Genomic DNA, 12,874 nt, shown 5'->3' with positions numbered 1-12,874 from the left:
TATACCGTCCTCCGCCTCATGCTATTCTGTTTCCAATTTCGAATTAGTCAATACTCGGCGCCATCGACCGCAACACCGTCGAGCCAAGCCAGCCCTGCTAGTATTCCACGCAACAACCAATAGCCTATCCACCTAGATAAGCTTGACAAGATGGTCGACCTAACTTCCACTGGGCCATCTGAAGTCTTTCGCTACTTTCCTCGACTTCCACCAGAGGTGCGATCCATGATATGGGAATGGGCTGCGCGTTCTCTACGGACCAAACGAGGAGCATATTTCTTTACCTTCCAAAACTTGTCATTTGTTGAACTTGAGAAAGCTACAAAGGTCGATTGGCAGGTTTCATGTCAACCTAGCAAGGGTGACAACTGGCAGCCTGCTGATAGATCGCTCCCGAAGATTCCAGATGCTGAGTTTCCGGAGTTAAGCCCCCGCACAAGAAGGTGGCACCTAACAGCGCCGTACTGGGATCATACTCGAGTAACGTCAAACAGCCCTACGAGGAACCCGTCTACATACATGATCCACGGTGGTCTATGGGCCGCATGCCGGGACTCGCACCAAGCACTTCGTCGCCGCATGCAGAAGGTTCGACGCTCAGTGAGACGACAACTCCAAGCTGCGGCCAATGATCCACAGCGATATAGCCATCAGATGGAAGTGAGCGGAACCTTTCTTCGGAACGACAAGGAGAGAATGTCATTTACACTTTATCCCGAAAGAGACCTGGTCTGTCTCCAGATCCCTTTGGACCAAGCCCATCTTTATGAATTCCCCAGAAGTTTGGAAGATTATAACAATTACTATTACCTGCATATGCCCTTCGACAGGCCAAAACACATTGCCCTCGAGTTTGACCCCTCGTGGAAGGTGGACCTAAAACCTGAATGGAATTTGCACGGCCCAATGGAGGGGCTTGCTGGCTTGATCTGTTACCTCCTTGAGGAAGACGCCAGAACTGATCAGCGACTTTGGTTCATTGACTACCGACTTCAACGGAATGGATGGAAACCGGAAGTCAAAAAGCCTTGGATTCTAGAACCAGGCCAGCATGCATTTCGTGGAAATGGCTGCAAGTTTGTCGACGTGTCTTCGAGCTTCGAATACTGGGATACAAGACCACGGCAAAATCCTGAGCCAGCCGGCACTTATCATCATGTTCATACCCTATACCGCGATCTCAATAAGAGAATAAAAGAGTTGGAGGACTCCCGAAATGACTGGACGAGTGAAAATTGGCCAGACGACGACGACCTTTTTGATGGAGATATACGAAAGATTGGAGTCCTTGCCTGCGTCTGGGATGAGCAATAGGCTGAAACTACGGGACTAGAGGGTAAACACCTCTACATTATTAGTTCAAGTAAGCGTCGACGCAGAAGTTCGGTCTCGAAGATTTCGCCAAGGATGCTGAATTTCATTGATGGGGGACCTAGACTTGATGTATCTCCCGTATCATAGTTGTATTTACACTTGCCGTGTTTCTGAAAACCTGGTAATGTACGGACTTAAGCCACACCTGTTTTGGGTGCGTGCTTGAAGACTTCGGTGATTCGGCCTTGCTAGAGTGTGATACGTTAAAACCGGTGGTACCGCAACACTAAAGAACACCACGAGTCTACCTGGCGCACCATATCGACCGGCATGAATGTATCGATTGGTTCTGACGCACCGCGTTGGCCGGAAGTTTACCCCTCAACACCAAAACATCCACCTTCGCTATAGATGATGAGCTCAAAGCGCTCACGCTGAATTACAAGAACTTGCTGTGGATTACTCATGGTAGGGTCGTTAACTGCGGGAACCCCATGGCAGCAATGACCACCGGCTTTCTGCGCTCGCTCCGCAATGAGTACAGCGGCAAGGACTATTCGGTACTGGACCTGGGCCCGGAGCGGACGACGTTTGGAGAGATGGACATCTCCGCGATCACTGAGCTCCTTGCTTCGAGGATGGGGGTTTGCCCCCGGGTACCGAGTCGTCCAAGGACCTTAAATTCGCCGAGCGGTCGAGAGGCGGGAACAGGAAATCAGAACGGCAGCGGGATAGCCAGCTAACTCGCGGCTCGATTTACATCGGTTTCTTCCTCACCGACCTAAACGCTCCCATCGAACGTCATTCCTTCCTGTCGGAAACGAAGGTAGTGGAGGCGGAGATTGGCTCCATTAGCCTTGATGACATGCTAAGCAGCAACCGGGACCGCCTTATCAAAACCGCGCTGCAATTGATATATTCCGACAAGTTTGAAATGAACGTCGAAGGAGGGGTAAATTTCATGTCCCAGGTGAAGTTGGCGCTTGGTCTGCTTTCCCAGCAAACCATTCTCAGTACGAGCAATGAAAGAATGTGTAACTTGGCAGCTCTCTTAGATCATTTGCAAGAGAAGCAGTATGTCGAGGTTTTAAGAAAGGCGTTGGAGGAACTTCAGGGCCTTTGCTCTGAGTACGCTCCTAAGAGGGCTGAATGTCGTGTCTAGTATTATATGGGGGCTTTGGTTCACGTTTTCATCTCTTGGTGCTTGACGAAAGTATCAGATGCCAACCAGTAGCTATGACGGTGTCACTGCATTAGGCTTATAAATGTGTCGAGCAGCCGGAAGGTTTGGTAGCTACAAATCTATATTCATCTCCAGATTTGGCAATTGATGGTCTGTCGCTGGCGTGGTCTGCATGCGCCAACTGTCGCGGTGCAAGCAAAACTATTGAATGGGAAACCTCTGGGCCAAAGTCCAAAGTGAGGATCCCAGGACTACTGGGACAGTTAGATGTTTGATTTATGCCATCCCAGATCATTGAAAGCACTTAATGTCCTGTGCCGCATCGGGTGAACTGAAATCGTAATCCTCCGCGGACCAACTGCAAGGGGGTTGCATGGGAGCAACTTGGCAAATGGCATAACACGCAAAATGACTGGAAAGGATTCTCTGGGCATGCACTGATTGGCCAGCCATATGTCGTTGGCCAAACCACACATATAATGTGACGTAATTAGCTACCAAACCCCTTGCATAGGTCAGGCCGTGGCGCAAATATTTATTCGACATCCCAAACAAAGCGTCCGGCACCTTTACCAAATTACAAACCCCTCTCAGCAAAGTTTGTCTGTACTTCTTTTCCAACTTAGCCCGACTTACTCTCAATGGACTTCACCGACGTTGCCATCATCGGCGGGGGCCCCGCCGGCCTAACTGCCGCCAATACGGTCGCCCGCCAGCTGCACACGGCCGTGGTCTACGACAACGGCGAGTACCGCAACAAGGGCGCGAAGCAATTCCACATGATCCTGACCTGGGACCACAAGGATCCCGCCGAGTATCGCGCGGAGGCTCGGAAGAACATCGAGGCAAACTATTCGACCGTCCAATTCGCTTCTTCCGTCGAGGTGGCCAAGATTGAGAAGAAGTCGGACTCGCACTTCGAGGTCCACGACAGCAGCGGCACGGTCACGAAGTTCCGCAAGGTCATCCTCGCTGTCGGGTCGTCCAACGTCTTTCCGTCGATCCCGGGTTACCAGGAACTCTGGGGGAGACGCATGTAAGTACTACACACACACTCTCTCTCTTTCTCTTTGTTTCATCTACAGTTTCGCGGGATCGGATCAAGCTGACGCCGAGAGATCGTAATCTAGCTTCCACTGCCTCTTCTGCCACGGCTATGAAGACCGCGGCGGGGCGTCCTCGGGTATCCTGGCCGTGGGTCCAGTAGGGGCGCGTTAGCCGCCCACATGGCCTTGAACGCCGCGCAACTCACGGAAAAGGTCACACTCTACACTAACGGCGACGACGCCGTCACCGCCGACGTCACCGCCGCGACGGCCAGCCTCCTCCCGTCCAAGTTCAGCGTCGAGCCGCGCCAGATCTACCAGCTCCGGCGGGGCAACGAAGACACCGACTCCGTGACCGTCGAGTTCGCGGACGGGACCATCAAGACCGAGAAGTTCCTGGTGCACAACCCGGCGACCGTGGCGCAGGGCCCGTTCGTGAAGCAACTGGGGCTCGAGACCACGGAGGCCGGCGACATCCGGGCCGATTACCCCTTCTGGCAGACCAGCGTGCCCGGGGTCTACGCCGTCGGCGACTGCAGCACGCCCTACAAGGTCACGCCGAGCTCCATCACGAGCGGATGCAACGCGGCTGTCGCGGTCTGCGCTGAGTTGCAAGCAGCGAAATACACAAAGCCCTCAACGGGCTGACTGAGTATCACATAGACAATTACAAGTTGAGGAGTGGCGTTACTTGAAACACCCCACCAACATCCAGATCGAAGAGTTAGCTACGACCTATTCTTAACGAGAAGCATCAGAGTTACTCAATACATATCTTTGTTGCCCTGTACTGCCCTGAGCTCCACGCACCCACTTTGCATGTTGTCTGTGCCTCTCCAACCAAATGATAAGGAAGAACGTTCCGAACACCGAGAGATCGGCAAACCAACTCAGGAATACGCGCTTGTTATAGGTGTGTTGGTCGAGGTGGAACCCGCTTGCCAAGGAGGCAGTTGGATGAAGGGGGTGGTCGGTGGCATCCCTGGCAGCGTCGATCGCATGAGTTAAGCAACTCGTGCAGTAATATGCGGCAATAAGCCGATCTGGCGGAAGAGTAAGTTACAACTTGAGTTCACATTTGTTCCCGCCACGGTTTCTTTCTACCAACTAAACATCTTATACCGCAGACACACCCGGGCTCATAAGGGGCATCCGTGAGTCGCAGCTCGCATTTTAATTTTATCCTGCAATCAGTGTTCATGTCAGAGACTGCAATAACCGCCTGCAAGTGATGCTGAAAATGGACGAGCAGTATTACTATCAAACGGCTGGTCATGTCGCCGCTGCAGGCATTGGCCTATCTTTACTCGCCACCGTGGCAGTAGCTTGTCGATTCCAGGCCCGAAACCTCACAAAGCAGACCCTCAAAACGGACGATTGGTTGCTTCTACCTGCTCTTGTACGTTTCGTCGAACCCATCTTGTCTTACAGAGGTCACTTGATCCAGAGACCTAACTCGACATGATCAACTAGCTCCTTACCGTTGGAGTGGGCATGTGTCTGGTCTACGGTGTCTACCACGAGGCCTTCGGGCACCGCCAATACTCGTCGTCTCTTAATGGCCCATCTACACTGGCCATGGACCAGATGTCCGTCTCAATCAAGGTGCGTCGCAGTCCCCTTTTGCATCAAGATCCAGGTCTTCGTCCGTCAACATGACAGAAAGGAGGGAAAAAGCTAAATAATCAATCGTTCGCCGACCTCCCAGCTCGAATGGACCATCAGCCTCCTCCTCCCAGTCGCCATGGCCAGCACCAAACTAAGCCTCGTCCTCCTCTACCGGCGTATCTTTTCCACCACTAGCCGCACCCTCCTCGACCGGCTCCTGCGCGGCCTCGCCGCCTTCATCGTCCTGTGGGCCGTCGTCTTCCTCGCGGCGACCCTGTTCTGCTGCGGTACCATGCTCTTCGCCATCTGGCAGCCCGTCTCCGAAATGGCCATGTGCCGGTTCTTTCTCGACGTGCTGCTGGCGTTCTGCGTCACGGGGTTCCTAACGGACGTGGTCATCTTCGCCATGCCCATCCCTATTGTGAGTCCATTCCAGCCTTCTTACGGGCTTCCCGGTTGTATTATCAGTAGCTAATCCCGTGTCCATCCGTTCCAACAGGTTTGGCGTCTCCAATTATCGACGGCGAACAAGTTCGTGGCCATCTGCTCGTTCCTCGTCGGGGCAGTGTAAGTGTTGTCAAGACACGGCCATTCTACAATTGTTACATGAACGAACAATGACTAACATGAAAACAAGGACTCTCGCCTCGTCGCTGGCCCGGCTGATAATATCCGTCGGTTTTGTGCAAGAGGCCGCCGATCCAAGAAGGGATTTCATTCGTAAGTTGTCACTCTATTATCCGCGAGATCAAGAGATACTGCATTCCGGAAGATCAATCTGACAGCGTCTTGTCGTCCGGCAAATCCGCAGTGAACACGACATTGTACTGCTATTGGGGCATGGTCGAGTGCAGCGTCGGGGTGGTGGCCGCCTGTGTGCCCACCCTGCAGCCCTTCTTCCGGCGCAACACGTGGCATTCCATGAAGCGCCTCTTCAGCAGCAGCAGCAGCTACCTTTCGCAAGATATTGATTGCTTGGATACCGAAAACCCGCAGGCCATGCTTTTGGGGCATACAGATCAGCGCGAGTCAAAGGATACCAGCGATAGCTCGCAGAGCCTTTCGACCCTCCCCCTCTTACTAAGCTGCACGTGGCACGTTGGTTGTACGGTTCATCACAGGCAGTCAGCCAGGATCTTTGCTGGAGTATTAGGTTATTTAAGTATGGAAACGTAACTGTCTTTCTATCGTAACAAGAGGCCATGCCCCCAGACCAGCCTCAGCGGCCGCCAAACAAATCACCGAACTTGTCGAACTTGTCCTTCACCAAGTCCGCTATCGATTCCATCTTCCCGGCCACGCCGCACTTCTTATCCCACAAGGCCTTGCACCGAGCGCTCTCCCTAATGTTCTTGGTCATGCCGGTGATCATCTTAGCCACGCCGAACTCTCCGTGCCCTCCGCCCCCTTCCCTGTCGTCGTCGGCGACGACGCCCTTGTCCTCGCCGCCCCAGTTCTGCTTGTCGACCTCGCTGGTCTGCCCGAACTGCGCGTCGGGCTGAAAGTGCCGGAACAGCTCCGGGTTGACCGCGATGCAGTCCAGCGCGCCCTCGCGGCAGCCGTGGAATAGCTTGGTGTCGAAGGCCTGCTCCTGCCCGCGCGACACGTACTCGAGCACCTTGCGGACGCCGCCCCGGTTGACCGCGTACGCGTACGAGCAGATGGCGCCCTGCGACCGGTAGACGGCGCGCTGGCCCTCGGGGAAGTGGTCGTTGATATAGCCGGCCGCGAACCCCTCGTAGGTCGAGTGCCGGACCACCGTGGGATCCTTGAAGAAGGTGAACGTCTCATTGTCGCGCGGGATGTCGCCGCAGTGGCCGAGCCAGAGGACGTCCCAGAGGCTGGAATAGGGGTTGTGGGCCTCGAAGGGGGCCTTGGTGTGCTCGCGCACCGACACGGCGGCCTGGCTCAGCTGCTCCTTGATGTTGACGTCCCAGTCGACATCGTCCTCCATGATCAGCGCCGAGTTGAGGTCGCTCTGGATGACGTGCTTGAGCAGGTCGATGTGGGCCAGCCAGGCGGCTGCACTACCGAACCCTGGCTTTGGGCCCTCCTTCGGTCCCAATGCGGCGAACGCCTCGATCATCTCTTTGGACCACGTGGGCTGGGGCGGGAAGGTGACATCAACGCCCGTCAAAACTCCAGCCGCCTGCAGGCCCTGGACACGCCACGTTTCACCTCCCTTTGACAAAGCCAAGACGGCATCAAACTACACAGTCATAGATGTGAGCAATTACTTGTTGTTGGTCAAGCGGATAGCCGGTAGGGAATAACCGGATGAGGTGAGAAATGACATGGAACTTACCCCTAGTGTTGAGTTCCTCGGACCCCAGTTGGGCTTTTGGGCTTGAGCAGCATCGCTCGCTTTTGGCGATGATGGTGGCGGCGACGGCGACGGCGATGATGACGCTTCTGCTGTTGCGTCTGCTGTCGATGAAGCTTCCGCTGGACGGTCCACTGCCGCATCGGCCGGTTTCCCCGCCGACTTTGCCAAATCGCCAAAAGCGCTGGTGATGGCGTGGGGATACTGCGTCGTAGGCAGCGTCAAATGCCAAAACTGGTACAGCGAAAGAGTGGCCACGGCAGCGAGCAGCAGGAAAGCGATGCGCGCGATCATCGGCCGCAGGCCGCAGCGCATTGCTCCCATCTTGTTGGGGAATGGCGGCAAGCGACCACAGGAATAGACCGTCTTGAGAATTATTCCACTTACTCCAGGAACAACAGTGGAATAAGCCGATACTACTGGAATTGGAGGTTCTGTAGACCTGCTTATTCTTGAGGAGACTTGGCCGGTTTATTCTCGCAGGGGCTTGGCTGGTGGTTTGGGGTGCTTTTTCATAGGGGAGGCAAGACAGGACGACAGCGACCTGTCAAATCAAGAATTGATTCGCGCCAGGGACGAGCGTCAAAAAGAGACCCTGAAAAGGGACGGAACCATGGTTGCTGCCTGTCTGCCAAAAAAGCTAATTGCTTGAAAGCAAAGGAAAGAAACCCACGCGAAGGGGAAAAATGTGTCCACCCGTAAGGTCTGCTACCAAGCCTCAGTAGTAAGCAAGCCAGCCCAGTCCATTCCATGGAGGGAAATGAATTGATGGATGGAGCTGGACGACTCGATAAGTAAACTAGCGTGGGCGATTGAGAGACCCGTTGCGACTCGGGCAGTCGGGGGCTCTGGCATGACTGGCTTGGCTCGGCTCAGCATGGTCAGCTCTGGAATCATGACAGGCTAGGGCGATAGCGCATGTTTTCCCATCGCTGCCTCCACTTTGCTTTTTTTTTTTTTTTTTTTTTTTTTCAGCTTGCTGTACGACGGATTGCCGGCGTCTCAAATCGTTTCTCCGCCGCCGAACCGATAAGAAAGCGGTTGAAAGTTCTGCAAGTGGTTGCGTGGTCCGGGCTACTTGCAGATAGAGTGACGCATGTGGCATTCGTATATATGTCGTGATACAGTTTTGGTGTCGTCCAAAATGCGGCACAACCGGTTTTCTGGGTAACCCCAAGATCCGTGGGTACCTGTCAGCTCGTCGGAGATAGCTGGGCGGGGCTGACCCAGTCAGGCCTAGATTGGCCCTGTTAGAGTTTAGCCTGATGGGCTCAGCTGCCCAGCTCGACTTGGCAAAGCTCCAAAAGTAGGTAGCGAACCGACCCCTATTTTCTGATATTCCATAATCTGTTGCGATACCGAAATCGCCTAAAAAACGCGGGTAGCTGCTGCCGACTGGTCTGTTAAACCCCCCAAAGAAATTGTTCGAGATGCGCGAGGCTCTAGGATGAATTGCTACACTGAAGTCATTGCCCCTTTGACATGCATAGCTCCTGGCAGCGGTATTCTTTCATCAACCCGTGCGAGCAGGTTTCTTTCATCGCATTTTAACTTTCAATTCGATGCCAGCCAAAGCTTCCAGCTGCGCAAATGGATGACCTCTCACTAGTGTCGCGCCGAACCCGAACAGCTCAATCCCCTTTGTTGCGACGCACGGTTCCTGGCCGAGACAGCTGCATCCACATGCCGGGTCTGCCGGTGCGCCGCCGTACCGGGACACACATGCTCCGGTGTCTGTATCGCATGTTACCTGACATACCGAGGTCGTATACCCCGAAATATCTAGTCTTTTCTACCAAATGGATCTGGCGGCAGGACTCCTCGGCGGATCCTGGATATGCATCGCTTGGGGGGCTTGCCCATAAACATCAGACAATACTCGTCGCAACACAGTAACTTGGTGACAGAGAAGTAACATATTGATGTGGAAATGCAGCCAGAGATATAACAAAAAAAAAAAAAAAAAAAAAAAAAAAAAACGACCATGGCATGTTTCACATCGAAGGAAATCCATCCGCTACCCCCAACTATCTACTTCCAATTTCTCAAGATAGTCTCCCCCTCTTCCAGCCCGGCCAGCTTTACCGACTCCTCCCATACCACCTTCCTCTTCCCCGCATCCCGGGACTCCTCACTAGTCTCCATAGGCACCCCCTCGTGAAAATACTTATCCTTGAGCAGCGCCGTCCCCCCTTCACCAGTTCCCAACGCCGCCTCCAAGACCCGCCCCGCCGCGCGGCCCGTCGGGACGAGAAACGCCCGCTTGGGAGCCACGTACGCCACCAGGGGAAACAGGACCCGGAAGAAGAGCACGCGGATCACCCAGGGCGCCAGCCGCTGCATGCCGGTCGACATGGCGCCCGGGTCCACGCCGACGACGCAGAGGTTGCTGTTGCTGTGACCGATCTCCCCCGACCCGGCCTCGGCGTCGAGCATCCGCGCCTGCAGCTCGTGCTGCAGCATGATCAGGCAGAGCTTGGCGGCGCCGTACCGCCGGTACCCGCCCCGGAACCCTGCGTCTTCGGTGGCCGGGCTCCACGCCCCCGTGGCGATGGCGCGGACGCGTGCGGCGTCCGTGACGATGGTTTGGTACTTGGGGTCGGCGAAGGCACGGCCGCTCGCGTTGCGGGGGTCGTGGGGGCTGTTGCGGACGCAGATATGAGTCAACGATCGATCGCCCTTGGCGGCGTGCATCTACGAACGAGCGAGCTGGGACCAAAGAAAGATGCGAAGGAAACGGAGAAGACTCGGATTCTTACTCGTGGGCTTGGCTGCCGAGGACGACGATTCGGCCGGCCACCTTATCCATGCTTTGGAGCAGAAGAAGGGTGAGCAGCCAGTGGCCGAGATAGTTGGCAGCGAAGGTGGTGTCGAGCCCCTGGCTTGTCCACGACTGCTTGCCGAAGTCTTGGAAGCCGGCGTTTAAGACGAGGGCTCGTATTGGTGGGATCTTGCCTGCCGAAACACGGGCCTGTTGAGTGATGTATCAGAAAACTATAGGAGATGTGCTCTAGAGTCCGTAAACTTGAGTGATAGTAAACTTACGTTGATGTCCTCTGCCACTCGGCGGACATTGTCGAGATCCGTTAGATCCAGGGAGACGATCTCATGAGCGGAGTCGGAAGCAAGATCTGGCGCCCGGTTGGCATCGCGGACGGTGAAAATGGCATGACATGAGGGAAATTTGGCATCGGCGTGCTGCTCGACGATGGCTTTGCCCAAGCCACCGTTTGCCCCCGTTAGGAGGAAGGTCCCGTTCGTAGTGGCCATCACAGCTAGTTCATTCCCGTCTTCAGGTAAATAGGTGTTTGGGTGCGACAGACGACTACTGTTGAGAAAAGGCCTCCAGACCCATATTGCGAGTGCGAAGTGTGTGGCAGAAAAATGGCGTGGTTTCTCGTCCCGAGAGTATGGAACCGAGCCCACCCCTTACTTGCCCCTCACTACTGATTTCCGTGGGTCGCCCGTCACTTGCCTACGATGATCTCCGTATGCAGTTACATCTCACGTAGCTGGTTGCATCCATTCACCGAGAGCTCGTGCTAATACGTCGGACCGACTGTGCCGCATTCGCGCTGTGCCGCCTGCCTGAAAGCCGGCAAGAAAACCCTTTGAGCGACAATCGGCGCCGGGGGAACATCACCTGACGACTCGATGCAACAATGTGGCGATGCGGGGAATAAGGATGATCACCAATCCAAGAACTAACACACCAATCAAGATCAGGCCTACTAATGTCGTTGGTTGATGAGCTTCACAGCCAACTGCATGCTTGTGTTGCATTTATTATGTCGACACCTAGAGGAATACCGGTCCCATTTCTTTAGAAAGGAAACACCACATTTTGTTCCTTAAATCGACGGCGCCAGTGTATTAACGATCTGCGACAACTGTGTCTCCATTAGCAAGCAAATATGGAAGACAATAAACCCCTTCCCCAAGTATGTGCACCCCAGGCTCAGATACCGATGGGCCATTGAGATAGAAACCAGACCGTGAAAGAACGTATTCATCCGGCCGACTAACATGACGTGTCACAAAACTACAGTGTCAGGCCTTGATCTCCCTTCTCGGAGCAGACAAGGTCTTCTTGCCTGGCAACGATGGATATAATGCATCCGTATCCTCGTACTTCAGCCCCCAGGCCGCATCCGTCCAGCCGGCCTGTTTCGTGACCCCGAAGACCGCCGACGAGGTCTCTTCCATCGTAAAGCTGCTGACGTCTCCCTCCCCCGAAGGCGACGAGCCCATCCCCTTCGCCGTCCGCGGGGGCGGCCACACCTGGTTCGTCGGGGCCAACAGCGCGCCCGATGGCATCACCGTCGACCTGCGAGGACTCGACTCCGTGGAGCTCAGCGCCGACAAGTCCACCATCACCGTGGGCGCCGGAGTCACGTGGGACGCCATCTACAGCAAACTCGACCCGCTCGGCCTAAGCGTGGCGGGCGGCCGCATCGCCGGGGTCGGCGTCGCCGGCTTGACCCTGGGCGGGTCGAACAACCTGGGCATCGTGACGAGCCTGACGTTCCGGACCTTTGAGCAGGGCCCGCTATGGTCGTCCATGTCCTTCAACCCGCTCACCGAGGTCGACAACCAGATCCGCATCTACGCCCAGCTCATGGCGGCCGAGACCTACGACGCCAACGCCTCCTTCCTCACCGGCTGGGCCTTCGTCGGCGCCCTGGGCGCCACCGTCGCCCTGAACCAGCTGACGTACACGCGGCCGGTCGGCCGCGAGAACCCGGCCCTCTACCAGCCCATCCTGGCCCTGCCCGACGCCCTGCCCGCCCTGGCGACGCCGCCCGTCGTCGCGAACATGTCGACGATGGCGCAGAGCGGGACCGCGTTCCAGCCCCGCCAGGCCGCCCGGTACATGACGGTGCCCACGTGCTTCGAGCCCACCGAGGCCATGATGCGCGCGGCCCACGACGCCTTCTTGGCCTCGGTGCCGCTGGTTCGGGACGTGCCGGGCATCAAGTGGGCCGTCAACAACGAGCCGCTCCCCCCGTCCCTGTACTGCAACGCCCACAACGGCGCCGGGCGCACCAATGCCCTGGGGCTGGCGGCGGCGGCGTCGGGGCGCAATGTCGGGAAGACGCTGGGGCTTTTCCTTATCTCGCCCGCATGGGCCGACGCGGCCCACGATGAGCAGGTGTATGGCGCCGCGCGCACGCTGATCGCCGATATCGAAAAGCGGGCCAAGGAGCTAGGGGTTTACGATCCGTATGTATACCTTGACTACGCGGCGCCGTGGCAGGAGGTCATCCGGAGCTACGGCGAGGAGAGCGTCAAGACGCTGCAGGCGTTGAGGCAGAGGGTCGACCCTGGACAAGTCTTTACCCATCAGGTGAAGGGAGGCTTCAAGATCCCTTTGTGAGAATGAGCGAAAACAGTAGGGGA

At 55.8% G+C, this 12,874-nt stretch overlaps 6 protein-coding genes across 6 annotated transcripts; 4 read left to right on the top strand and 2 right to left on the bottom strand.

Annotated features, from left to right (window-relative positions):
• Positions 1–150: 150 nt before the first annotated feature.
• Positions 151–1,314, top strand: PG985_000188 (uncharacterized protein; the record flags this gene model as incomplete). Its single annotated transcript, XM_066819957.1, has 1 exon — positions 151–1,314. One exon carries the CDS (start codon positions 151–153, stop codon positions 1,312–1,314), a length of 1,164 nt encoding a protein of 387 aa, XP_066690836.1.
• Positions 1,315–3,138: 1,824 nt separating this feature from the next.
• PG985_000187 (FAD/NAD(P)-binding domain-containing protein) lies at positions 3,139–4,191 on the top strand (the record flags this gene model as incomplete). Its single annotated transcript, XM_066819956.1, has 2 exons — positions 3,139–3,533; positions 3,660–4,191. 2 exons carry the CDS (start codon positions 3,139–3,141, stop codon positions 4,189–4,191), a joined length of 927 nt encoding a protein of 308 aa, XP_066690835.1.
• Positions 4,192–4,783: 592 nt separating this feature from the next.
• PG985_000186 (uncharacterized protein) lies at positions 4,784–5,626 on the top strand (the record flags this gene model as incomplete). The annotated part of the gene is made up of 3 exons (XM_066819955.1): positions 4,784–4,942; positions 5,017–5,148; positions 5,252–5,626. The coding sequence occupies 3 exons, from the start codon at positions 4,784–4,786 to the stop codon at positions 5,624–5,626; spliced, it is 666 nt and encodes a 221-aa protein (XP_066690834.1).
• Positions 5,627–6,370: 744 nt separating this feature from the next.
• Positions 6,371–8,089, bottom strand: PG985_000185 (uncharacterized protein; the record flags this gene model as incomplete). The annotated part of the gene is made up of 3 exons (XM_066819954.1): positions 6,371–7,360; positions 7,457–7,678; positions 8,069–8,089. 3 exons carry the CDS (start codon positions 8,087–8,089, stop codon positions 6,371–6,373), a joined length of 1,233 nt encoding a protein of 410 aa, XP_066690833.1.
• Positions 8,090–9,505: 1,416 nt separating this feature from the next.
• PG985_000184 (short-chain dehydrogenase) lies at positions 9,506–10,744 on the bottom strand (the record flags this gene model as incomplete). Its single annotated transcript, XM_066819953.1, has 3 exons — positions 9,506–10,115; positions 10,234–10,445; positions 10,520–10,744. The coding sequence occupies 3 exons, from the start codon at positions 10,742–10,744 to the stop codon at positions 9,506–9,508; spliced, it is 1,047 nt and encodes a 348-aa protein (XP_066690832.1).
• Positions 10,745–11,388: 644 nt separating this feature from the next.
• Positions 11,389–12,851, top strand: PG985_000183 (uncharacterized protein; the record flags this gene model as incomplete). The annotated part of the gene is made up of 2 exons (XM_066819952.1): positions 11,389–11,415; positions 11,523–12,851. The coding sequence occupies 2 exons, from the start codon at positions 11,389–11,391 to the stop codon at positions 12,849–12,851; spliced, it is 1,356 nt and encodes a 451-aa protein (XP_066690831.1).
• Positions 12,852–12,874: the final 23 nt, after the last annotated feature.

This window comes from Apiospora marii (genome assembly GCF_038362585.1).
Source record: "Apiospora marii strain CBS 49790 chromosome Unknown utg000001l_segment0_segment0, whole genome shotgun sequence".
Classification (NCBI taxonomy): Eukaryota; Fungi; Ascomycota; class Sordariomycetes; order Amphisphaeriales; family Apiosporaceae; genus Apiospora; species Apiospora marii.
This window is presented reverse-complemented; position numbering and strand designations above follow the sequence as displayed.